The sequence below is a fragment of the Motacilla alba genome, chromosome 1 (assembly GCF_015832195.1).
Source record: "Motacilla alba alba isolate MOTALB_02 chromosome 1, Motacilla_alba_V1.0_pri, whole genome shotgun sequence".
NCBI lineage: Eukaryota > Metazoa > Chordata > Aves > Passeriformes > Motacillidae > Motacilla > Motacilla alba.
In genome coordinates, this window is record NC_052016.1 from 42716414 (window position 1) to 42743607 (window position 27194).

At 36.9% G+C, this 27194-nt stretch overlaps 1 protein-coding gene across 33 annotated transcripts in view; it reads left to right on the plus strand.

Annotated features, from left to right (window-relative positions):
- DLG2 (discs large MAGUK scaffold protein 2) overlaps window positions 1-27194 on the plus strand; it is a 981924-nt gene that overhangs the window by 712125 nt on the left and 242605 nt on the right. For 26 of the 33 annotated variants that reach the window (XM_038135749.1, XM_038135838.1, XM_038135932.1 and 23 more), the window contains 3 exons: window positions 3219-3363; window positions 6557-6698; window positions 21354-21509. In XM_038135749.1, coding sequence (XP_037991677.1) covers window positions 3219-3363; window positions 6557-6698; window positions 21354-21509 — 443 coding nt within the window. The remainder of the gene's footprint in view (window positions 1-3218; window positions 3364-6556; window positions 6699-21353; window positions 21510-27194) is intronic. The other 7 variants (XM_038136516.1, XM_038136589.1, XM_038136754.1 and 4 more) reach the window with 1 other exon arrangement.

Consider the following 27194-nt stretch of genomic DNA (forward strand, 5'->3'; position numbering starts at 1 on the left):
TGCTATAATGCATTTATTGGGCCAAACCACCAAAAAAGCCGGATTTAGTACTTACAATTCTGTCAAGATAGGCATCTTTTATGGAAGAAATAGCTTCAGAAATAGTCTCTCTTGACATAAATCTCAACATAAAAGTAAACTGCAACATCATATTTCTTATTATTATCATCTCTGTACAATGTTTTCATATTTCCTATTATTATCGTCTCTGTACAGTGTTTTAAGGAAAGATGTCCAGAGATTCCCATATGAAAAAATTACATACTACAGTCATCTTGCAATAATATCTATGGGTCTGAACAATAGAATTCTTTTAAGTATTCAAGTCTTTTTGAATAGCAGAATACATACAGATGCCTTTGTTTGTGATTATTGTTTTATGGTCAAAAAGTAGAAAATATATTGATGCATGCACATAGGATTATTGATAGCAATTGTAGATCCAAAGCAAGAACTGCCTTCTGAAGGAAGTCTGGAAGTGCAAGTCTAAGCTGATGTTGGCAAATGACTAAGGAAAGGTGATCTCATCTCCTTCTCAAAGAGCTCCCATTTAAAAGAGACTTTATGGCACCACCGAGGATCTTAATTTTTGTGAATGAATCAACAAGTTTGTTTGTTTTCTCTTGATGTAAATTGAGTCTTTATTTCTTTGTTTACTGATAAATGAGTAGTCCAGGACAAAATTATTTTACATAAACTTTGCCATGAACTCTGGGATCTTTATGTGTATAAAGATAAACATAATGCTGAACTGCATAGACATTAAATCTTAGTTTAGAATTGCTTGAACTCCTTAAGTTCTAACTTCTATATTTCAGTAATTTGTACAGTGTTGGTAAAACACGTGTCCCATAATGTTATTGTCAGAGAGAAGATGCAGGACCTGCTGTGTCAAATATGTTTTCTATTATAATACTTTATTTTCTGTTCCTAAAATGGCTTTTTGTCTTCTTTACTGCACAACTGTGACATCCAAGTATCTTGTGATGGATTTTTATCAGCTAAATTTATGGAAACAAACCCCAACAAAAACCAAAATCCAACAATTTTGGAAAAGGAGTTTCATCAAGTCAGTTTTGTCATATTCTTTCAATTGTGTCATAATTGTTTTTTATTTACTTCCAAAATGACCAAAAAGTCAAAGTCCAGACAGTTCTAAGATATTTCATTTTGTGTCTTTTTTGACTAAGAATGTTTTTTTACAGCAGCTGTAAAGTGGGTGAGGTTATGTGAGATTTTCTCTACTTCAAAAAAAACTTAGGATGAAATGCAAGAAATACAATGTACAGACAGCGTGGGAAGGTGAAGAGGTAAAGGATAGCCTTGTGGTCATCTTTCTAAAATGTGTGAATCTGAAGTGTCTGGCAGTTTTGAAATACGTAAACAAGAAAGGCATGATTTCAGTCACTTCTTCCTGCCAGCATATTAATTTAAGACATTTATTTATTAAAGGTATGTGTAAGTTAATTGCTCTTCATAACAAAGAAAGATATAGAACTTAATGGAAGTTAGACATAAGATTTTTGTTTAAATAGAAGACCTGTCAAAATGTGGCATACCCTGTCAGCAGCTCCCTTCTGAGTGTTAGGTTCTATTACTGCCCTTCATGTCAAATTGTCATAATATACCTGCCATTGTCTCTTTTAATTACCCTTAAAACCAAGCCTGAGAATTATGCAGGGAAAAAAAAGTTTGGGCAGAATCCTTACATTCAGCAATACTGTCCAATATAAATATTTTTTTCTTGGTGGTGATGAAGTCATTTGAATACGAACAGTCCTTCAGTGATTCACAATAGCTGAATTTCTTTCTAGTTGCCACACCTTTTGGCCGTTGCTTATTGTCACATTCAGGTTTCTGATAATTCATTGATACTAAATTCCCTGTATATAATCTATTTTTTTCTGCAATTTACCATTATAGGAGGGAATTCTGCTTTCATCTTGGATAATCTTTAAAAGGAATCCTTGCAATAACTGTGGAAGTTGGAGGATGGCAATTTAAATGACAGTGAAATGTTTTATATACAACATTCACTGTGAAATGTAGGTCAGTGGAACAGGCTCTCCAGGGAAGTGGTCACAGCACCAAGCCTGCCAGAATTCAAGGAGAGGCTTGGACGATGCTTTTAGTGACATGGTTCAGTTTCAGGCAGGACTGCAAGGAGCAGGGAGTTGGACTCAGTGATCCTTATGGGTCCCTTCCAACTCAAGGTGTTTTGTGATTCTGTTATTTCTCTTGTCTTATGCCAGATGCCTGAAACCTGGATCTACACCCTCTACTTTTTTCCCCCCCTATTCTATAATTTCTCCATTCAGGAGGTTTATACAGTTTGTAGCAGGGAACATTCATGGTTCTGTTTATAGGAGGGCAACCTATTGTTGACAGTCTGTTAATATGGTGGATTTATATATGAATAAATTTTATATGCCTCTACAATAAACCACTTCACATACTTTTCTTTTTATTTTCTTTCTGTGGGAGTAAAGCATAAATAGGCAAAGCTTTCTGCCACCTTTTCCTTTCTTACTTTATCTATAGTCTTCTACTTCTATCCTTGCTTGAGTGTTTTTCTCTTCTAAAAAATGCATAAACTAGTACCACATTCTCTTACTTTTTTAATGTCTTGTTCCTGTGCTTCCAGAAAACTGACAAATTTTCACAATGACAAATATCTTTTCCTCATCCTGAACTGCCCTTTTTCAATTCCTGCACCTCACAGGTATTCTATATGCCATTTTTTACCTCTCCTTATTTCAGTGGTCAGTGTCGTATCAGTGATGGAAAGAATTGGGTGTGTTGGGTATTTCTGAGATCCCAGCTATGGAGGCTAAGAGATTAATTAGGAAGTTTATTTTGTTAGATCAAATAATGTACACAGTTTCTGTAACTGATGTGGTGTTAATAATTTATTATTAAATACAATTTTATATTGGTGATTATACTAGTAGCAGAACATCACAAAGAGCTTTTTATATTGTCAAAACCAAGTGCCTTCTTGACGCATTTTGATTCTGTGTATCAATATTGCTACATCAGTCTTTGAACATGCATGTGCTAAGAAAAACTGTATTTTCTACCCTGCAGCAGAATTGCTTCTCTAATCTTTAGTGCTCTTCATTTACAGCAATATTCCAAACATTTTGAAAACTGCAAGGATGTATCATTTTTGCGTCTATTTCTGCATTTCAACTCACCTTTCTGATTTCTCCTCTAAGGTAAATAATTACAGTTTAGAAGAAGTTACCCATGAAGAGGCGGTAGCAATACTGAAGAACACATCAGATGTAGTGTATCTGAAAGTTGGAAAGCCCACCACCATTTACATGACAGATCCATATGGCCCACCAGATATTACTCACTGTAAGTGACTTCTGCAACTTATTTTACAACAGATATTTCAATTTGTCAGATGATTGTATTTTTTCATAACTTGCTCAAAGTACCCCATTAAAGTTTATGAAACAGCTTGGAAGGCTACAAAAATGAAATGTTTATTGCCACCTAAGAATGCTGTGCTCAAGAAATACTGCAAATAATTTAATTCTGCTAAAGTATTTTTGCAGCAAAAGTAGCAATGTTGAAGATATATGGCTGTGCTGGTTCCAATTAGCCATTGTCCAAGTGATCAGACTGAACTGTAACTCTTGTGAAGATTACAGCAATAAGTACATGCAAATGCATTTTGTAATATGATTAGATTTGTAGCCTGGAGTCCTCTGTCCACTGAAAAATTGGAACAAGCAGCAAACCATCTTGTACAATCTTAGGAGAAGCCTGAGGCAAATATATCTCATATTTGAATAAAATATTTTACTGGAATGTAAAAATCACTGCTCTACTTACAAAACTTTACCTGTTTTCTGTGGCTATGCAATTTGTGAAGTCACAGTATGGTTTGGGTTGAAAGGGACCTTAAAGACCATCTAGTTGAAGTCCCCGTGCCATGGGCAGGTACACCTTCCACTAGACCAGGTCGCTCAGAGCCACATCCAGCCTGGCCTTGAGCACTTCCAGGGATGGCATATCCATGGCTTCTGTGTTCCAGTGCTTTATTACTCCCATAGTGAAGAATTCATAAATCATTGGTACACTTTGCTTTATTTTCAGTCTATCCATTAACTTTATTTATGTTCATCAGGATTTTTTTTCCAGAGGACCAAGGCCTTATTTGTTCTTGCATTCAATGTACATTCTGTGGTAGGAAAATTTGTTTAAATAATATGGTAAAACTCAGTGAAGTATCTCATAGGAAGGGAAGATGTCCTCATTTAAAAAACAACTGATTTCAATCAGGCTGTCATATCCATGCACTCAAAAGCATCTAGGGTCATGTCCAGCCCTCAGGTAGAAAGATGTGCATCCAGGTGCATCCCCAGGACACCCTGTGATGACCATGTAGAAAGGTTGGTGGCTGGCTGTGGAGTCCTTATCATATATATATATATATATATATATATATATATATATATATATTTCATGTTGACAACCTCCTTGCTGGAGTGCTTTTTGGACTTTTAAGGAGATGACAGCAATAAGGATCTTCTGTCTCTGCCATCTGTCCCTACTGTGCATGTCTTTAGGATTTACTCAGATCTGTGCTGGCTCCCTGTCTGAGTGTCCTAGGATCCAAACTAGTCTTTATTGCCCACCACCATTTTTTAATGGCTTGAATATTTGTTTTAGTTTGGGTGTAGGCTTTCCCGGCAAGTTGCATGTAATTATATTGAGTATTGCTGACTTATTGATGAATCTAGTTTCATCGATACATGCCATTCCTATATCACTCCTGCCACTCATCCTGGTGTCCATACCCAGACATTTCCATTCCCTTGACATTCGCAGCAATCTTAACATTTCAACTGCACTCTTTATACCACTGGTGCCCATTAGTCTAAGCAGTTCATTACTGAAAACTCCCTTTCTTTATTAGTTGTTCATTAAAATCTGTCTGCCTTGGATTCAGCTACCAACAGGGACCAGCTGCACTATTTAGCAACTGGATGGAAATACAGTTTTTGACAAGAGCTTCAGCAGTTGATCCATACCCATCTTGATTTCCTGCTAATAATTGTGTGGGCACTTAAGGCAAACTAAAGGTGCAGAAGTTTACTGAGGGCAGTAAATGCTAAGGATTTAAATTTTTCTGCACTTTAGCAGTGTTGCTGCTGTGGACTGACTAAGTTGAGGGAAAAGCCAAATATCCCAAATCCTCCTTATTCAGTTTTCTCCATGAAAGCAGAACGGAAGGTTTTGTTACATGTATGTTGGTGGGATGCTCAGCCATGCTGAGGATGCCTATTTAGTTAGCAAATGCTGCAACAGATGGCAATCGTTGTTTGCTAGCAGCCTGGTCTGGGTCTTAGCAAAGGCCAGGAAGTAAAAATGCTAAATGTCCCTATCCAATCTTGAGTTTTATACTTTCAAAATAATAATTTTGCAGTTCTAAAACAGTGTGGTTTATTATGTCAGATTATAGATCAACAGCATATGAGAAGACAGAAACAATTCCAGGGGGAAAGTAAAGGTTGAATAGATTTGCAGTAGCCCTTCCCAAGCTGTTGGTGCATACAGATTCATTTGTCCTCAGGGAACCTTTCATTACACCTACATGTTCAGAGTCTTTCAGAATGCATAATGGCCCTTCCCTGTAGAGAGATTTTGCTTTGAAGCATTCTGTATCTCAGCATCTGAAAAAAAAGACTGAAACTAATACTACTAGGAAGTTTAGCTGTCTTCTTCTCATGAGAAAATTAATCACAGCCCATTGCAGAAGCATGTAACACTGCTTTTTCTATTTATCCTTTCTTTTTCTAATTAAATTAACTAGAGATAGAATACAACTATTACTGCATCTCTCCAGTCATAAATGTCCCAGATAACTTCAGATTAGCAAAAAGCACACAAACAACAAACCCTGAAAACCCAATATATTAACAGACAACACAATAATGTAACTTTCATCATTAATCATTCATATGTAGGATATTTGCATCCATTTTCTATTTTAAGTATAGAGATTTACTGTGGTCTAAATGCCATCTATGTTGATACTGAAATTTCAATTGTCCTGGGGATTTGGGCACCTGTAGTAGATCCCAGCTTTGAATGCATACCTAATTCTTGCCACACATAAAATTGCTGCTCTTATCCTGCATTGAGTTCTTTCTATGTTACTCCCATTACTGCACACTGGAGCCAAAAAGAGTGCTTTTAATCTCATTCTTTCCTAATTGCATTTCCTTCTGCTAGTCCTAAGTGAAGAAAATGTTTCCTGTCTCTCTAACGGGAGACCTATTCAGGCTCCCTCTTCAGGAATTAAAGATCCTCTAAAGAGTGAATCCCTGCAAATAAGCTAGCATCATCATCATCATTATTATAATTATTATTATTGTTATTAGGAAAACTCCATCTGTTCATTCTTTGTTGTTATATTTTAAACTCTCTCAAGCTTACAGCATTGAACCATGTTCTTGGTACTTAAAAAAATTATGTTCTTGTGCCATCTAATGAAACATGGAAGTTGCTGACTAGAAATGTTCATTTTTACCATCAGCTTACTCTCCACCAATGGAAAATCATATACTCTCTTCTGGAAACAATGGCACTTTAGAGTACAAGGCATCCCTGGCTCCGATCTCACCAGGAAGATACTCACCCATTCCAAAGCACATGCTTGTGGAGGACGACTACACCAGGTCAGATGCTTCTCTTTATTTGTTGCCTTTCATGCAGTTGCAAAGGACAAAAGTTAAGCATTCAGTGCATCTGAAATCAGATACAGCATACTGTAGATTTCTATTGAGACTTTTTTTTTTAATAATCCCCAAAGAATTGTGACTACCATATGGATGTACAGGAGCAGAATTGTATCTGTGTAGTTAATTTCAAGGTAGAAGAGACACAGAGGAAAATGCTGGGAAGGTTCTTTTATGCCTTGTTTTAGATGAACACTGCATGTCACTGATGAGACAGTGTATATTTATCTTTTTGTGTGAAGAGCGCTACCATTCACCTGGAAGACAGAAGTTGTTCAGTTTGGAAAATGAGCCCTCATTATAATGTCTAATGCCAAGAAAATGAGATTTTTTTTTTTGTGCTAGGAGGAGGCTGTTCTGATCCTCTAACGTGACTTGCTGTGTCTTACAAGTCAAAGAATCTCATCCACTTACGTATTCATCAGCTTCATAACCCACTAATTTGCATTTCATTTTTCTTGTTGCATGTGATTACTATCTTAAGCAGCTTAACTTGTTGGATCAGACAGATTCAGAGTAACTAAGTCATGATACAGTGTTTAATCAGGACATAAATGTGTGGAAACCACACCTTTCTTCCCTGTCTTGGTTAAAGGAGTTTTTCTTTTGTTTTGATTGAGAGTGCAAAGCTGAAATTGATTTCCTTCAACTTATGAGACGTTCAATCAGGATGGATTTTCTCCAAGTGGCTCCAAGAAGTTACATTTTTAATTAATAGTTAAACATTGATTTCATTAAATCTGCACCAATGTTTTTATCTGATCTAATAATGATCTCATAATTTCTGAAATACCCATGCATTTGAGGAATACAGTAGGAGAATACCAATATTGGGAGAATACCAATATTAAAATATCTGGGTTGCAATGATGAAGGCCTTGTCAATAAGTTTGTAGGGCTGAATGGTCTTCTTCTATGATGAGACATCAGCACCACTGTTGCTGAGAAAGAGTTAGAAAAGTTTAAAAAAGAGCAAAAAATTTGAAAGCTTAAAAGTAAATAATCGCTAAGGACATCCTGAAGTCACAGAAAGTGAAGGGATTAAAAGACCATTTAAACAGTTAGAAGGTTTGTAAAGTGACAAAGTATGGTTAGTCCTGTTTCTTTGTGATCACATAACTGGTTTTAAATTTCTATTTGCTTCTGAAAAAAAAAAAAAGAAGAAAGAAAAGAAAATAAAAAATATTATTTTCCTGTCATAGAAGGAAAGGCAGTGACACTCAGCCCAGCAGTTCAGAAGATAACAAGTAGAAAGCCTATAAAGAACCATGCAGGATATGTATTGAAATTAGTTAGAATGTCCTTTTGACCTTTTATTTGGGGAAGAAGGATGCATTCCCATTCTATTTTTAGACTGTTTTTAAACAAGTTAGTTGCACTGGTTTACCTCATGAGAGAAAAATGAAATACTGGCAGTTTGTTTCTTGTCTGAGGTATTCACACCAATGTCCATTTTGCATTATTGTGAGGGAAAAAAATTAATGCCCAGAGAAGCTCTGTATATTCTGTGAAATACTCCACTCCTGTGTTCTTTTTCCTGTCTGGATTTCCAAGTTAATGTGTTAGCTAATTAAGGTCTGCTATCCAAAACCTTCTTGTGGCATTAGTGTTTTGGGCAGGAGTTGCTGACTCTAAGAGCATGACCTTCTGTGACCGTGTGTGGCACCGGCAAAAACAGGGGTGACAGGAGCAGGCTCTGAATGCTGCAGCGCAAATCAGATGGAAACCTCATCTTTCAGGACAAGTGTTAACTCTGACCTGTTGAAAAGGAGGAGGCTATTATGAGCTTAATTTTATTTGTGGTAATAGTCAATATGGAAACAAAACAGGAGACGGGAGCATCAGGAAACAAAAGCACAAAGAGAAAACGAACATAGTCATAAAGACAAATTACCCTTCTTGCCATTACATTTCCTCACTGGACATGCATATACATCTGAGAGACACCCAAGCAAGAGCTGTAGACCAGTTTTCTTCTCTACCTGCAATGACTAAGAAGCTCTTTCCTTAAAAACCAAATCATTTAACCCTTAAATGCTGCTGAGTTGCTTTTTTTTTTTTTTTAATTTTCATTCATCTAATTATTTCCTGTTGATTCAAGGGGGACTACTGAAATGCAGCAGTTAATTCTCACAGTCATTTTCACAGCTAAACTCAGAATAGTGAATGCACTCTTTCTGTTCAATGCCATAGGATTTGCTGATGAGTCTGCCATTAAAATAAAAAGATATTTCTGAAGTCTTTGTTGCTGACCAATTCAGAAAATCTTTTGGGAATTCAATTATCATATTGATAACTTTAGTAAAACCTATAGATGCCTTGATTGCAGCATTTACAATTAGGCCTTCTCACATAATGTTTTATAATTAAGATGTTTGCCAGCTACTGCAGTGCTATCCATTCAAACTACCTGGTTCTTGCTGTAATAGGTTTACAGGGCTAATTTACATTGTGCTCACATGAGGAAATTTATTACCCATGCAGTCTTGCAACACTTTTGGCAGATTTTTATTTGTACCAGCTAAAAATATTTGGAGCGGTAACTTCTCCAATAAAAAAGGCTTTTGCAATTTTGGAATTCTCTGTACAAGTTATTTGAGTGAGGCAGATGACAAGCTTTCTTTAACTTACTTGTGATATCGAATCTATCAGTAAAGCTTAAATGACTGAACATTCGACTTAATTTGCCCACTTCCTCCTGCGGGTTTTATATTTTTTGTTTGTTTGTTCCAATTATAATTTTGAAGTTTTTTAACCTAAATACATCTATTTTGCCTAACAAAAATAAGTGTTTCAATTGATTTTAAAAAATTGGGGTTTTTTTGGTCTGATATTGAATCTGTGCCTGAAAAAATTCAGTTCAGTCTATATAAAAAATAAACTAATCTGAGCATAAATGATAGAAAAGTAACAAATCATCTTCAGCCATAAATTTTAATGAAGCTAAATGTTGTCTCTTAATTACTGATTTTTTTTAAGTTGTGTGTTTTGTTGGTACAAAATATTATCAGTGATGGACATATTTTACTTTTTGATTTTTCTGGATTTATTTTAAATTCATTTAGAATGGAAACTTTGGTTTATTTTTTACAGCAATTATCATCTTCACAAGTTCAGGTTAGTAGAATGTGGGATCAAAAGAGGATAAAAAATACATGTCAAAGAATTCTATCAGTACACATGGCAAGTAAGATGCTGCTTGTTTTAGTTTCTAGTACGAATAAATTGTTGTACAGGCAGTGCAGGGGATTCATTGATTGTGTTCCTGACTGGTCCCTGATACTGCTAGAGGGGAGAAACAGGATTTGTGGCAAAGGTGGTGATAAATAACAGCTGGGATCAGAGTGACTATGAGTTGGCTTAGTTCTTGATTCAAAGGAAGTCTGGAAAGATAGCCAGCAAGTTATGGCTGTTAAGATTTCAGAAGAGCAGACTACAGCCTTTTTGGAGAGTTGCTTAGCAAAATCTCTAGGGATGCTGCCACAGAAACACAGGGCCCATGAAAAATGGATGGTTTCTATATAAAACTTACTGAGAACTCAGGAAGGAACCATCCTGTTGAGCAGAAAGGAGGGGACTCAGAAGAAGGCCTTCATGGCTGAGCAAAGAGCTTTCTGATGACCTAAAATGCAAAACACAGACAAGCATTATTAGATTGCTAGACTGCTGACAAAATTAGAAAGCTGATTGATTTGAGCTAATACTTACCCTCAAGGGTCATAAAGGAAAACAAAAGTGATTCTGCAGATGTGTGCTACTTTTAAAAATGAAGGTAAAATTTGAGGAAGGAAAAAGTCAATGAATAGGAGAGAAGTTGATGTAGTGACAGATAATATAGGAAAAGCTGAAGTACTCAACAACACGTTTGCCAGGCATTTAAGGGCCCAGAAGATAATTGGAATAGTCATCAGAGATTGACTAAAAGCAGTTTATGTGCTTGTCCAGACTGGTTGGCTTTCCTGATGAAATTTCTAGCTGCTCAGATGAGGGGAGAGGAGTGGCTGCCCTTCACAAAGCAGTGCCACAGCACAGGTGCTGCCTTGAGCAGGAATGTCTCTTTGCTGAGGGAAAACACAGCTGATTCCAAAGTCATGCCTGTCTCATGTCATAATTCCCACTAATGTGCATCTGGGATCTACTGTGTGGCGCATGGTAATTCCTTTTCTCCACTAGTTATCATGGGGAGTGGCTGCAAAGGTATTTCTCACACCTCTTCTGTGGGCAGGAAAAGCTGTAACATGGAGAGCACTCTTTAAAACTCTTCCAACAGCCTCTTATCCAAACATGAGGAAGTGTTGGATGAACTTGTACAGCTAATCAGAAAAGAAGTATGGTTTATAATGGTTTGGAAACCTTGTGGATAGCCTGGATTGTGGGTTTCTCCTGGATTGTGTGCTGTATCACCTTGCTAGTTATTCTTCTGCCAGCGAGACTATGCTCATTTGCATGCAATGGTGTTGGTAAGGCTTTTGACCCAGTCACCTACAGCATGCTTTGAAAGCTGAGAAAGAGTGGACTGAAAGAAGGTCCTGAGTTGGGAACTGACTTAACCAGTAGGCTCGAAGGGTGATGATCATCACTTGGGATGTGTCAAGTGGTCAATGATGAGCAGAGTAGCTCAGGATATCTAAGGCGTCAGTGAATATCTTCATCAATGACCTAGATCATGACACACAGTGCATCCTCAGCAAATTTCAAGAGCATAAGAAATTAAGAGGGAGTGGTTAACATGACAAATGGCAGAGCTGTATTCTAAAGGGCTCTTGATATACTTGAGGACTTGGCCAGCAGAAACCTCGTAAAGTTCAGTAAGAAGTCTCCATCTCAGGTGGAAGAGCTGCACATGTTTGTGCAGGCCATGAACATCTGAATTGCAGCTTCGCTAAAAATGACCTGGATGTTACTGCAGACACCAAGCTGAACATGGACCCAGAAGTGCACTCTCACTACTAGTCAGGTAATCAGCATACCAGGCTATCTTTGAGGAGCATGGCCAGCAGAAAAATATGTTCTTTTCTAAAAGCCTTTGACCAGTTCTCATTCTTTGACTCTAGGAGGGTTGTGGAGAGGGTCCAACATATTCTGAGAGCCCTAAATCACATGGAGATTGTAGGGGTGTTGAGGGCACTGGGGCTTGTTTAGTGTCGTGAAGAGGAGATTAAGGGACAATCTAAGAGCACCCTATAAGCACTCAGTAGCAGAGATGATGAAACCCATCTCTTCTGTGTAGAGAAGCACCAATGGCAACAGGCATTGGTTTGGGATGTTCTGATTTCAATTTCAGAAGAAATTAAAAGATGAGATGGATAGAATAGTGCTGGAATAGTACTTCTTGTGAAGGGCTCTGAAATATCCACCATTTGAGACTTTTAATCATTGGCTAGGAAAAATCTAATGTTGTCAATAGTACTGATTCAAACACAAGATTGGATCAGATGACCTATAGAGATGCATCCCAACCAAATTTTATATGGTAGTAGTGAGCAAAAAAAGATATTTTTTGGTTTTGTCATTTTGTGAAACATGTGTTACACAGCAGAGAGAGATGTTACAATTTTCTCTTTAGCATATTTCTGCCTTCCTATTTTCAGAAATATTAAAATTATAGCCTAATTACAGCCTAAAAATCTTGTGGCTTTAAGATGTTAATTTCTTCTGTCCTTAATGAGCAACAACAGGAAAAGTTCCATAAAAATAAAGAACTACCATCTTGAGTTTTTACTTCCTTTTTAGCTTCAGATAATCGTAACATCAAACTTCTGTGCTTCAGCTGATAAAAAATTCACTTTAACATTTAACTCTGGCTAGGTATTAAAGATTCATGGATAAAAAAGCTGAGTTATCTGTTTTGCTGTGTAAAGCATGTTTGATTTTTTTACATGCATTTTTCAAAATAGCATTTTCTGGATGGGGAAGAGGTGCTGAGGATTGGATGGGAGAGAAAAGAGAACCATTAAGTTGAAGTCTAAGGGGATGTATTTTCCCTGTATTGAAAGTAGTAGCATTCATCAACTATTTCTTGTTTACTTATCTAAACCTGCTAGTTGAATTGACAATGTTTTATGGAAACACTTTTTAAGTTTCTGTTGATGCACAGATTTGACCTTCCACTATTAAACCATTACAACAAATATTACAGTTTGAGTTATAGGAGCACATGTAATTGTGAGCTCACAACAATCATTCGCCATGCCTAACCCAAACTCAGTATATTACCTCTACCCTAAAGAGAATAAACTATGTGTAGTAGTGTGGGAAGACTGATTATGCCTTTTATTTATTCCTCTTCTTAAATAACTTGTAAATTTAGCAATTAGATGTTCAAGTTAATATTTTCATGCTTAGCTGTTGCCTGGGGCTGGATTTTTTTTCTAGGGATACCAAAGGTTTTGTGATTGTCTTTCTTTAAAATTTAGTGTAAAATGCTAAATTAGCTTGTTGCTAAAGTAATTTTAATTAACCACCATTATTATTAAATTAAATTGCATTTATTTTTAACCATAACAGTATGATGATTTAAAGGGTAGGGGGAGAATTACATGCCTTAGTTCATGTTCTATTCTACTCTATGTTAGAAATTGCTGTGCTATTATATTTTAAATATCATATTATTCCATACATATATTCAGAGTGTTAAGTTACAGGAGCTGATGAAACAGAATCCAGACAGTATTTCTAGTGCATTTATTAAAAGCTATGCAAAAGTCAACAAATGCAAGCCTTGGGGAAAAAAATGCAGTTCATTTATTCTCCAAAAATTATTTGATATGTTTTTTTTTTTTTCAGTAGAACTCTTTCAGATTCTGTAGTCATGCTGCAGTATATCAAAGCGTCTCACAATTTTGTCATGCTGACTAGATTATTTTTAAAAGCCTGCATGACTGAGCGCAGCATTAAATGGCAAGAGCTAGTTTCCTCTCTACTTGTTTCTACCATCCCTTTCTGACACAGGAACATTGTCAGGAGGGATTCCATTCTGTGCCCTGAATGCACAGTCCTGACACATTTTAATATTGAAGAGACTGTAGGAATGGAGGGAGTGTGTTTAGCAAGGGATAAGCATGTAAATGAGGGAAAACTTGTCAGTGGTATGTGAGAATGGAAATCACAAGAAGAGAAGACTACTGGTAAGAAGAGAAGAAGGTAAGAAGACTTGGATTTGGAAAGGGAATTCAGAACAAGGCAAGACATAAGAGAAAATAGGTGAAGAGGCATAAAGAAGCAGTGGAGTAGAGCAGCAGTGGAGAAGGGATCTCAGACTACTGAACCAGCAAGTCCCTCAGAGAGTGACGCATGAGGTTTGGGATAATCAATAGTTGCACAAGTACACTGGCCAAGGAACAGAGATACAGAGCAGGTAGGAAAAGTTGAAAAGTTTCTGGTAAGATGCATAGGCCATCTCCCTCTAGAAAAGTGGAGAAGCACCCAAAGTTTCTGGGGTGTGCATGATGTGGGTGTGATCCCACCAGGCAGTCTGTCATGTTAGTTCATTGTCCGTCTGTCTGTCTGGAGGATGCCAGCCTGCTGCTGTGACTGGTTACTCACTGTCTCTCACAAGCAGGGTTCTCATCTCTAATTGTTAAGTTGGTGACATATTGAATCCAATATGATATCCCAGAATAGAATTTCTTCTTGGTTTGGTCTTAGATCAATCTGAGAAATTACGTTTTTTTAAAAAACAAAGTTAATTAAAAGAAGACTATTCAAGTTACACATTCAATGTTCAGTTAAAAGGGAAAAAAAAAGTTTATCTACATAACCTTAAACTGCATCCTTGGTGAAATACATTCCTTAGATTGAAGCTTGAAGTTGCTAACTTGCAAACAGACTATTTTATATTTTTTGTAATTAATATACGAATTTACTGTTAAACTAATTGTTAAACTTTACAGATGCATAATTGTCTGCCTGGAGTAAGATTTCATTTTGTTACCCTAATTTATTTTAAGTGTAGTAAATCTTGACTTGAGAGAATAATTTCTGTTAAAGTAAAAATTTAGTCATTAGAAAGTCACAGATAATCTCTTATTCCTGAGTTATCCTTGCATATTTAAATAGGCCTGTCAGAGATCCCCAAGTAATAGGATTTGACTATTTCTAATACAATCACTGGCAGCTACTTAGTACTTAACACTTACAGAAAACTAATCAAATTTTGGAATATGCTTTAGTGCTCATTTGGAGATTTTTGAAACGAGATAGTAGGATTGGTAGTAGAAATGGTAAGTAGCCTACCATACTGCACAGAGAAAAGGATAACCTGAAGTACTTATGAAATATGACATGGACCCTTCATGCAGTTCTTGCCACTTGAGAAAGACACCTTGGGGTGGCTGTGGTTAGTTCTGTATCAGCTCAGTAGTCAGGAGCAATCAAGAAGGCAATTAAGAATGAAAATAGGATCTGATAGGAAAGGACAAGAGTGCAAAATATAATGGTTTTCTCTGTGAATCTGTGATGCATTCAACTCTTGAGTCCTACATGGAGGCAACTAAAAAAAAAACCTCAGAAGAGAGTGTGCAGGGGTGTAGCATGGTTTCCAGGGAAAGCTAAATAAGAAATAATTCCAGTATAGAAAAAAGATATCAGAGATCTGCAGAACAGAGATCTGCAAAAGTACCCATGGCACAGAGAAGGCAACGAGCAAGGACTAATACCACTTTGTTACAACTCAGATACAGGGAGTTTATGATGCAGTGCCAAACTTAACATATGGCAAATAGAAGGTTATTTAAATGTTACCCTAGGTTATGAATGTGCAACTAAGTAACAGGCTTGGAGTACACCAAGGTAGAGCTTTTTGGCTATGTCATGATCAGTTTGTGGGTCTCTGTGCCACAGGGAGTTGTGAAGCCTAAGAATATAAAAATGTTCAAATATGAATGAGAATAATTGCTAAATCATGGTGGACAGGCCTATTGACTATAGTCTTCTAGGATTTAATTTCTGGTCTGCGTGGTCCTTGCTGATTTTCAGCAGCTGAGCAGGTAAGGTCCATTCTTTGCTGGTCCCTGTTTCGTTAACAGTCACTGCAGGGCTCTTGGGCCTTTGGTCTGACAGTCTCTCCATTCCTGTGTGAAACAGCCTTCTTTTCCATTACTGCAACAGAAAATCATTACTGATTTTTTTTTTTTTTTAAATTAAGCAGTCATTGAATTTCCTAATTCCTTATGGTTAAGAATAATAAGTGTAGAATTGGGTGTAGAACATTAGAAGTTCTAAATTCTACTTACACCTTCTTGTAGGCCATTTCATTTGAAAACTTGATTAAAATGTTAAAATAGTACTGTTAAGAGGAACAAGGCAATCCTTAATCTTCATGACTGTGCTAAAAAAGCACTTGTTTTGCAGTTAAAGAAACCTTTAAGGCATATGAAAACAGCAGTTAATAACTGAAAAGCTGAGAAATTATTAATTTTAGTGTTTCCAGGAAGAGCTAACGTACTGTACTTCAGGTATTTTCCTCCAGCTCTTCACAGTCCTCCTCTGTCTTTCATTTAGTTGAAATAAACATGTCATAGGAGTGATTTGGTCTCATTTAAATTGCCAGGGCGCGACCTATGGAATAAAATCAACTGTAAATTCTAATTACCCTATTGAACAGTAAGGTATGTGATTCTTCTAGAAGGTTATATGACTGAGTAGCTCAGTCAAAGGACATATATATAAAAATCACTGGCTATTAGAAATGGAAGATTGTTTGTATTAAATTGCCATTGATTTTTGGTTCAATAGTGAAATACTTCTTAAAAAGTTCTTTGTCTACTTCCCAGCAACATTATATAAGGAAAACTAATGTGTTAGATGTCTTTATGGAACTTGGATACAGTTAAAAATTGCTATTCAAAAAACAAAATAAAACAAAAAAAAGTTGTAAACTTGTAGCATTGGAAGATTTATTTTCTCTCAGATTGAATTTATTTTCTCTCAGATTGTTTCCTGGCTATAGCTTTGCATACTTAATATGCTGTGAGAGCTGAGCTGGTTTCTTTCCATATCATAAAAGGTTTTGAAATGTTTTAACACCTGAAACTGTTAACATTTAATGTGCTGTGTGTTGGTAATTGATCCCTACCAAACAGGATTCTGTAAAAAAAAAAAAAAAAAAGTTAATTTTAAGTTGAGGACCCTGCATGATGCTGAGGGGAGAATGGTTTTTAAAAATGCAATTTTTTATAACTTCTGTTCCACAATTAAGTCAGCCTGAAACAACAAAACAATGATGATCTAATCAGGGGATAATAAGGACTGCAAACAACAAGGAATATTCGCTTTACACAATCTGTTATGAAATAAATAAAACCAGTGTTAGATCAGTTTGCTACCTCCCACTGTTACTGTTGTCTTTTCCACCAATTAGTTCTACCTTTCTGTAGGAATTGTGCCTCACTGCTGTTACGTCTGTTCTGAATAACAATTCCAGCTTTCAGTTTTTTTATTTTTTATTTTCTTGCTGGAAGAATGACTCTCTGCTGTTCATGTTACCATTTAAAAGCTTACCTTTGGTGTTAAGTGACTTGATTCTCTGTCCTGTGAGTTGAACTGTCTGCTGGGGCATGTCTAAGCCACGCTATGCTGCTACTTATATTTACTACTTACATTTTCTGTTGCCTCCCTTTACTATTGTGTGCTTTATTCTCACACTAATGTAGTTGTTCCTGTCCATCCAGACCTAGTAGTTGCTGCTCTTATTTGTCACAAAGCTTTGTTTTTAGCTCACTGATAAAGACAGAGAACTGTGATGCCTCTTTGTCACTAAATAAACAGTGTAAAGGTAGAAGGGGAGTGGCTCTGATTAAGAAGTTACAGCAGTAGTTCTATTTTTCAGAGCAGAGCCACATTACATAATTACTCTTTTAAAAGAGATATTGCAATTATCAAAGATGTATACAGTAATATTCACATGTTTGGCATTTTAAGGGGATGTTTTATGCATAGGTATTGACAAAAATGAAGATAATGGATAAATGAAATTCCATAATACAGTTCATTGTTCTTCAAAAAAAGTTTCAAAACCTGCTTAGCATTTATTTTTAAATTAAACCTGTGAAGCTATACTTGCTGTATCTGAAAGAGATGCAATTGCACATAAACTGCAGAGAATTAGTCCTTAAATAACATATATATATATAGCCTTTACACTTCTCTTAAAGCATGCTAAATGGCTTGATACATATTTTTAAATTCATTTGAAGAATTAGTGCATCATGAAGTAAGGCCTCAATGTTTATGTTCAGTTTGGCTCTTAATTATTCTTGTAAGAAAAGTTGAGGTGACCTTGGCTGTATTTTTTCATAATGGCACATTAAGAACCCTTTCTAAATAGCATTCTCATTATCCCATTCTTTGAGAGAGGACAATCTGTCTCTGTCATAGCACTGGAGAAGATGTGCGAGACAGGATTGATCAGGTGGGCTGATTCCTTTGGAAAGAAGTTCTTTCTTCTTTCTGTGAGGAGAAATATAGATGGCACGTGAAAATGCTGCATTAGAACAATTATTTAATAAAGCTGGGTGGTCTTCATAATCTTCCTTTTTATAATAGGGTATTGTTCTAGTAGGTGGCTACTATTGTAGTTAAGTACAAGTTTGCCATAGAGAAGGTAAAGAATGAGGAGGATATTTGAAGACAGGCTGTTGCAGCAAGTGTCTCATACTACTTTTCGTGATTAATGGCCTACATGGAACACAGTTTTTATGAGCAGGACACTGATCTGCCCCATATCATTTTAGTCATTCCTATACTTGATACTTTTTAGCCCAACTTTCAAATATTTTTACACTTCTTAATTCATATTTACTACACCACATTGAGAGAGAAAATAAAATTATACTTGTCCTGGACACAGCTTTTTTATTTTTCAAATTCTTGCTTTTCTGTGCCAATAAAACATGCAGTCAGAGCCCAACAGTGCAGCTGGTAGGTGTGAGCCTATGCATCTGAATAGGATAGAGGCATCTGAAGGACCAGTGAAGTCCATGCTCTCAATGACCTTGAAGAAGTGATATCTCAAGGGAAGCAGGTGGCTGTGGTGATCCCCGACTATTTCACAGGCTTTATACAAAGTGTCCTCATAACTAGAATTATATGACATCCTAAATCTTCTTCTAACCAAAGAGTACAAGTTCTAAAAGGATAAGAAGTATAAATTCCTTTTCTTAACCTTAAGACCTCTCTCTGCAGCTCAAATACAGAGGGTACGATGTTAACTAGGTCACAATATCACTTATATAATATCAGTGAGTACAGGACTTCATACTCAGACTTGTTCCAGTTTCCTGTTATCTTACCACCCAGGAAGACTGAATGGAGTGAAAAATGTTTCAAAAATGTTTTAAAGCACATTAACATTTGCTAAATGTTTTTAAATTGGCTGGCTCTCGTAAGACAATTTGTTAGGACTTTGTGTTTATACTTGAAGGACTAATTTGGTGTCAATATCTAGGTAGATGTTGAATGATTAACTTCATTTTGCTTTTGGAGGCAGCTTGTAACTCTCAATTAACAAAGAAATTCCTCATATCTACCCATGTCTGTGGCATGATTTGTGTCTCAGCATGAGGTTGGATGGTCACTGACTGATGACTCAGTGTAGTTTGAGCATTCACAATATATCCAAGGGGTAGCAACACTCTGATGTAATCTACAGCACGGAGAAAACAATTAACTTGAATATAGGACACTAACAAATTTTTTCTGGACTGGGTAGTGTTTTAAGCCATAGAGGAATCTACAGTTTTTGTTCATCTTCCTGCACTGGGGGAATATTTCTTCAATTTTCTTAGTAGGTATCATTTATATTTGATATTTGTACTTATTCTTTCATATATTGCCTAAAAGCAAAAGTGGTTTCTAAGGGAATAAAGACAGTATTAGACAACAGTGAAATAAAATAGTTTTTATGTGCATTTTTTTATTGAAAGCAACAATTGATTTAGTAAATAAATTATTAAATCCAGCCCTCTGAAACAGGTAAATAGACTGATAGAAACGATTGAAACCTTAAATATTTTTAAAGAGATTTTACTAAGTACTTGACACACAATGCTTTATAACCAAATGAGTGACAGCTTTGCTATTTTGCTATTTGGTAATCTTAAATTGCTGGGTTTTTAACTGTAAAGTTTTCCCTGGGAAATTCAGGCACAGAGGGTTCTCAAATCATGTGGCAGATTGCTATGAATAATGTTATTAACATTGAGTAAGACCAATTTTTAAGTAAAGCAGCTACTCCTTTTCCCCCAAAGGATAAACCCAGAAGCTAACAAAGGAAATTAGATTCTCCGTATCTGCCAGCACATCCACAACTGTAATAAATTCTGGTACCTGTGAAAGTCACAGTGAAACCCACACCCATGTGAGGCATAGTGCAGCCAGAAGAACAAAAGAAGTTCATTAACTTCTTGGCCTCTTGATATTTTCATGCTTCTGAAATAAGATTTCCATCTAGCTAATATTGCATGATAGTGATGAAAGGCAGTGACATACCCTGGATCTTCTGGCAGAAGCGTGGATATGATAGCAATTGACCCTTGGCACTCTTTCGAGCAGAAATGTCAGGAAACAATGAGTCAAGCTTCACAGTGCCAGCAGGCCCCAAGGTATGTCCTAGGGCCAAGGCAAGGAAGTTACAAGGTGGGAGATGCTCTGTGGACGTGGTGTGGGTTTGTTTTGCAAACTGCTCGCCGTTCATCTCCCGCGGATCCCTGGCTGGTTGCTACTAAAGGCTGCATTCCCTTCTCCCCTCTCCCAGACGGCTCCTGGCAGGGCTGTGGTAAGTATTGCCTCCCCTGGGTAGGTGGCTCGTGGCAGCAGGAGAGAAATTTTAGTTTTGAGCTCTTACTCTTTGTATCTAACCTCCCAGGCTGCTGTTTGCAAATTGGAGCAGCCCTGCAAGTGCGATTGCAGTAGCCTTGGCAATGAGGTTAACTGTTTCAGATGCGGTCTGCATAATCAGAGTTTGAAGGCTGAATCTGGAAAGAGTGCAAAGAACTCTTGAAATGCCATGAATTGCCTGCCAATGAGATGAATTGCTCACACAGTTTGTTGCCATCAGTGTTATTCTAGGATATGGGTCAATTTGACAGCTCTACTTGCAAAGTCCTAGCTCACTGGGACAGGAGTATGTTGTATTAACAAGTAATATGTACTTCATCTATATTACAAATTAATGGGTAAAAAAACCTTCTTTTTTCAGGTAACAAACATATTTTCTTCAATGCTCTACTCAAAATTAGGATCACAAAAAGCTGTGTAAATGTTTGATTAAAAAAAATTAGAAAGATTATTGGGGAAATTGCCTCACTTTCTCAGCTTCAGAGATAAGGTATTCCTTTTCAGTGCCACACTTCCCATAGAGCAGTTTTATGGTCCACTTATATTGTGTATATTTATATGCAGTTACTTGAATGCCACACTAATGTTATCAAACTCTAACAATTTCTTTAACAGTGCACTTTCCTTGTTGGAAAAGCCCCACTGAAAAGCTCTTGACAGATTTGCTATGCATGCTTTTTAAAATGATTGCTGTGTTTTCTCTATGTTCTCAGCAACTAATATGCACCTGATCTTTTACTCTTGTCTCTGTATCACCAGGCCTCCTGAACCTGTTTACAGCACTGTGAACAAAATGTGTGATAAACCACCTTCTCCTAGGCACTATTCCCCTGTCGAGTGTGACAAAAGCTTCCTTCTTTCAGCTCCCTACCCCCACTACCACGTAGGCCTGCTCCCTGACTCTGAGATCACCAGGTACTGCATGCGCTTCTTCCTCACCTCCTTTGTTAAAGTGCATGAACATCACTGGATTTATCTCATAGTTTGCATCTTCACCATAGATCTTTTTATACAGCTTATGCTTATTTTTAACCATGCTTTCACATCTGCACCACTGAGAGATACATGCTACCTCGGTATATAATTTTGGTCATCCAAAATCCAGTGATGAACACAGGCAATGTTTTGATCCATTGGAATGGTGCTCTAAAATAGATTACATAATATGTACCACATTTTGCAACTGAATTCAGTGTTTGTTTCTCTTTGAGTATGGAAAGTGACCAAGACTTCACTAAAAGCTGTAGTAATTTGTTTTGATTCAGTCACTTTATTCCTTTGTTGTGCATACTTAGTTCAATGAGCATCTGTGGGTTTATAGGACAGCTGCCTAAGCCATTCAGAAGAAATAGAGCAAAAAATAATCACTTCCCTCACCAAATCATGGTTAAGAATGCATTTAAAATTCAACATTCCCTAGGCTAGCTGGGGTCTGAGAGGACAGTTAGGAAAGCCTAAAATGATTTCCACGACTGAAATAATGGAAGATCTTTCTGTAAAACATTGTCCGTGATTGCCTCCTGATAAATATTTAATGAAGGAAAGCAGACTATCCAAAACCTTACACTAGTATAACCCAACTGTTTTTCTATAGACTACAAGGATAGTAGTAAGCCATTTGCAAACAATATTTGGGAGATAGAGGAAGTGTTAGGCACAATTTTTCTAGAGTGCTTCCTTTGCTAGGAAAAATTCTATAATCTTTTATATTCTAGAACAGAAGAAAAATAATTATGTTTGGAGCTTTGATCATAGACATTTTCTACAGAAAACATTTTTCAAAGTAAAGAATAATGTGGGAAGAGCAGAAATGTGTAAGAGGAAAATAAAATGGTAAATTAATGTAAGATACACTAACAGGAAAGAAGCCCCAGGGATTAGGAAGACACTTGGTAAAGGCATTGCAATACTATGAAATAGAAAGCTCCATTAAAAAAGCAAGAAGACAAATACTGGCAAAGAATGTTACAGATGTGGCAAAACCATGCAGAACATGTCAGTCTATTAGAATGAAAACCGTGAAGTTTCTAGAATTTGTAAAAAGATGCTTAATCAAAGGGGGTCCAAGTGATTAGTCAAGCTCTTAAGCCCAGTGCAAGTTTGAGTGAAACTAGTTTGAGGGATTATTGTAGTGTTTTATAAAGGTGTAAATATCTGCACAAGGGTGCCAGACACTAACAGAGCTGCCCAAAATATTTTAATTTCTCTGCTAATGTTGCCTTAAATTTCATGAGTGGGCAAAAAGTTGTAAAATTACTCTAGTTCTTTAGGTAAAGTATGAGTAATTTATCTGTGCATGGCAGTTCTTCCGAGGTTTTAGAATGAGACAATGGAAGAGTTCATTAAAGAAAGACTCTTATAATGCTCCCCTTAGAAAGAAAGATTCCAACTTGAACTAGCAAGTTGAATGATTGGGTTTTATTGGATGTTGAGACCATGGAGTTGAGTGCTTTGCTAACCACAGAGAGAGGCAGTTATTGCCGAATGGTTGATCTCTCTAGACATGACTACTAAGGAGAGAGAGTGAGGGAAAAGATCATATTAAGGCTGTTTCCTGCAGCCACATACTTAGAAATCAATAATAGTAGAGCTCTGGAGGGCTCATAAAACTAGGCCATTTTGGCACCTGAATGTATAATGCTGTACATTCTTTTGCTTTATGATTGATTGATTGAATACTTGGCCATCAGATATTTGATAGCCTGACATCAGGACTTGGAAAGCTGGGTATTATTCTACTAAGTGTGAGTTAACAATTCTCTTCAAGAGCAAGGTTTCATTTATCTTCATTCTACTTTGATATAATTTTGAGCTCTAGTCCTTGTATATTTAATGAGTTTGTTTAAATCAACAGTCCAACAAAAACTGCAAAAACAACATAAAATATGAGAAAAGACACAACTCATGGTTAAATGTTCTGTGCTATACTCTGCTACATGCTGTTGCAGAGGCAACTGATTACTATAATTTGTAGTTCCTTCACACTGTGAAATAACATTCAGATGGAAAAATGACAGTTTTCCATGTTCTCAGTACTGTCATATTTTCCACAGGACTCAGAATAGTTGAGTGTGGAGGAAGACATTTGAAATAATATTTCAGAAAATGCCTTTGGTAAGGAAAGTGACAGCTTTACAACAGATCATGATTCAATTTCCAAATGGACTCAGTATTCACAGTTGGAGAACAGATTTTAGGAAAGTACTGATCTCATTTTTACCCTAATGCAAGTGGCTGTTCTCCCAAGAGTATTTAATGTACACAGCTCTAAATTTCCCAAAGGCAATGTGTTTCAGGACTGTATTGTGTGGAAAATTTTGAAGAATTAAACCAGTAAAGCACCCTGGTTTAAATCCACAGCTGTGATACCACCATCTCTGTGGGAAGTCACAGTAAAAGAAACTCTTTGAGATACTGACGAAGTATTTTGAAAGGTCCCCCTCTACTCACCTGAATTCCTCAACGCTCTTCTCCTCCACATTAAACACTTCAATGAGCTCCAGTCAAAAATAAAAATGTACCTCACTTTCTTCATGCAGACTTCCTAGAAAGAGTTCTGCATCATCATTTGTGAGCCTCAAGTTTGGGGAGGAAATAACAGGGATTATTTACTTAGTAATTACAGTTATTGTTGTATCTCAGTGCTCCAATATTGGGAATCTGCTGTTGATCTTCAGGAAATTCAGTTTGACAAATGACTCTTCCAGAGGAAGAGGAACATGATGCCATATTCTCCCAACTGAAATACTTGTAAGCCAGCCAACGCCTTTCAAATTGCTGCTCCAGATAATTTGTCAGCTGCTCCTCAGATGATTGTTTTGTCAAGGCTCATTAACTTAATAGGCAGAGAATTCATAGGGCAAAGCTTTATTTGTCCATAATAAATTCCAGTTTATAACTCTGGCTTTTACGGTGGCCTGTCAACTCCTGGGAGATTTGGAGGTCTAGAACAATGTACTTCCATTTTAGGATAAGTGTAATTAATTTTTTGATTGAGTTATCAGTTCATATGAATTGATATTAAGAGAGCTATGTCAATGTGCAACAGCTGAAAATCTGTGCCATTGAAGGCAGGAGTAGAGAGAGAATTTTGGAGTAGTGAGTTTTCCTTTGAGAGCACCATGTGGGAATGGATGTGGAGTACTCATGTTCTGGCCCCTGTCATTATTGACTATTATGTCTACAAATAGAAGATTATTGGCAGTGAAAGGAAATCACAGCTCATGGATGTAACCCTCTTTTTACAAACACAAGATTTTATTTCAACACTGTGTGGAACAAAGTGTTCCCAGGCTGTGCACTGAGAACTTCATTGGATTCCCCTCTACAGACAAGCTTGAAAAATGCTTTGGTTTTTCCCAGAATTCACTTCCTTGTTTTCACCAAAATCTTTCTGGCCCTCTAGTTGCCAGTATACTTTTTTGGTAAAGGGCTGCCCTGAAATTGTTGGCTTATTTTACTTTTTGTTTTTACTCTGTAGGTATTTGCTTTTGTTATAAGTCTCTGATCAAATGTGATTTTTTTTTTTTTCCTGAAGTACATGTGGGGAAGGAACTAATGGTTGGGTTTCATTTCAAGATATTTGATGAATCAGATTAATGGCAGCAGTTTTTAGAACCATCTCTACTTTCTTTGGGATGGGGATTAGGGAGAGAAGATAACATTGGCATGAGGCTCTAGAGCAGAGTCTTGAAGAAAACTGTGTGCCTTTGCATCAGTATTCAAGGGTAACTGAGCATTGTGGAACTCTTAAGAGCCACAGGAGTAAAAATGTGCTGAAATGGATGCAAACATATGGGTAAGGAGACTGCAGTGTCCAAAACCTTGATGTGTGATGCTGCTTCCAGTGTGTGGGCACAGAAGGGTCGCTGCACTCCTGTGGTCTCTGCAGCCAGCCTCGTGCATGTACACTAAGCACTGCTGCCTGTGATCCCCCCCGCATAGTTTTAGGGATCCCTGGGATGCCTCCACAGGCCATGAAGGCCACTGAGGAGGTGCTGATTGCTGTTTACAGACTCTGGGATGAAAGTAAGATAGCTGCACTCAAAGGTGTGCATGGTGAGTCTCTCTGGCAGTCACTCTCTCATTATTAATATCTGCACAGCCTTTTCCTTCCCAGTAACCTGCTGGGAGCAAGCTTATTGTCAGAGTGATGCACAGACCTGCACTTGTGTGTGGCTGCCTTCCAGGGAGGCTCTTGTCATCTTTATTGAAATTCATTCTGTACAGGAGTACTCATCGTCCCCTGTTCAATCCCATGTGTTTAATATGGGAATTATATCTCCCAAAACACATCTCACCATATTTTGTGGTTTTGAAATGCCTGGCAACCTGAGAATGGAGCCTATCAAACAACTAGTAAAATAGCAATGATGTTATGAAATTGAGTCTTCAATTTGACCCACATAAGCACATCCACCTTTCTTGAATCTAAAAATAACTTCTAAAAAATAACTTCTACTGTTTAGTTCTCTTTGTTTGCCTGGTTTTTTGTTTGTTTGGTGGCTTCTTTGGTAGAAATTTCAACTACTAATTACAAAATGGGAAAATAATCTGTTTAGGTCAATTGGATGTAAATACTCAAGTATTTAAAACAAGAATCAGAGCAGATTTGTGCTTCTTATTTTACTATCTTCAGATCAGCTTCTGGACTGATCTGCATTTTACACAGTCCAGCCACAGACAAAAAGCTTATATATAATGAAGTACTACTAACAAAAACATTGCTTAAAGACAGTGGAGGGGAATAAGTTCACAATTCTTTCTGTGGATTTTTTGAACATAAAAATAGGCAATACCGAGGTTCAAATTATTCAGTGACAATGAAAACAAACTAACCTTATAGTCACAAAAAAACCCACCATCTTTTGAAAATATAAGATACCTGGTTAAAATAATTCTTAGCAAAGTAGCTCCCCAGAATCAAAAGGTGGAATTTAAAAAAGTGAATACTGTAGGTTTTAGTTTTGAGAAATGATTTTTAAGGCATACTTATACACAAATTTAGGCATTCAGAGGCACAGAGCAGAAAAAAAAAAGGCAATTCGAAATTAAACTGGTCATCACAAGGGTTGGCTTGGGTGCTGATGCTTATACTGATGGGAATTGAAGCATCTTGTTGTTGATTTCAGTGAGAATCAGCTGTGTAAGTGCTATAGCCTTCACTCCCTGAACAACATCTTTAGCAATTCAAGGGCTTCTTTAACTCCTAGACCTCTCTAAAAATAAGCCTGGAGACCTTGACTCACTGGCAGGGGCACACATCACAGTGGGGGACAGGATGCAGCCCAGATGAATACAATTCCATGCACGTTATGCTTGACAGGGTTGTGCTGCTTCTGAAAACACCTTCAGATCTGCAGTATTTTATAGTTATAAGGGAAAACACAATCAGCATAAACTGTGTTGATTAACTGTCTGCAACTTAAATGCAGTGTTCAACGTAGATTGTCCCTGCTTGTGAATCAGCCTCCTGAGGCCTTTAAATTATTTAAGGATCTTTTGGAAATTAGAGAAGTTAATTGTGGATTTTCTTTATCACTTTCAATTAACAAATTAGAAAGTCTTAACGGGAGCAGTTTCCTATAATTTCTGTTTAAT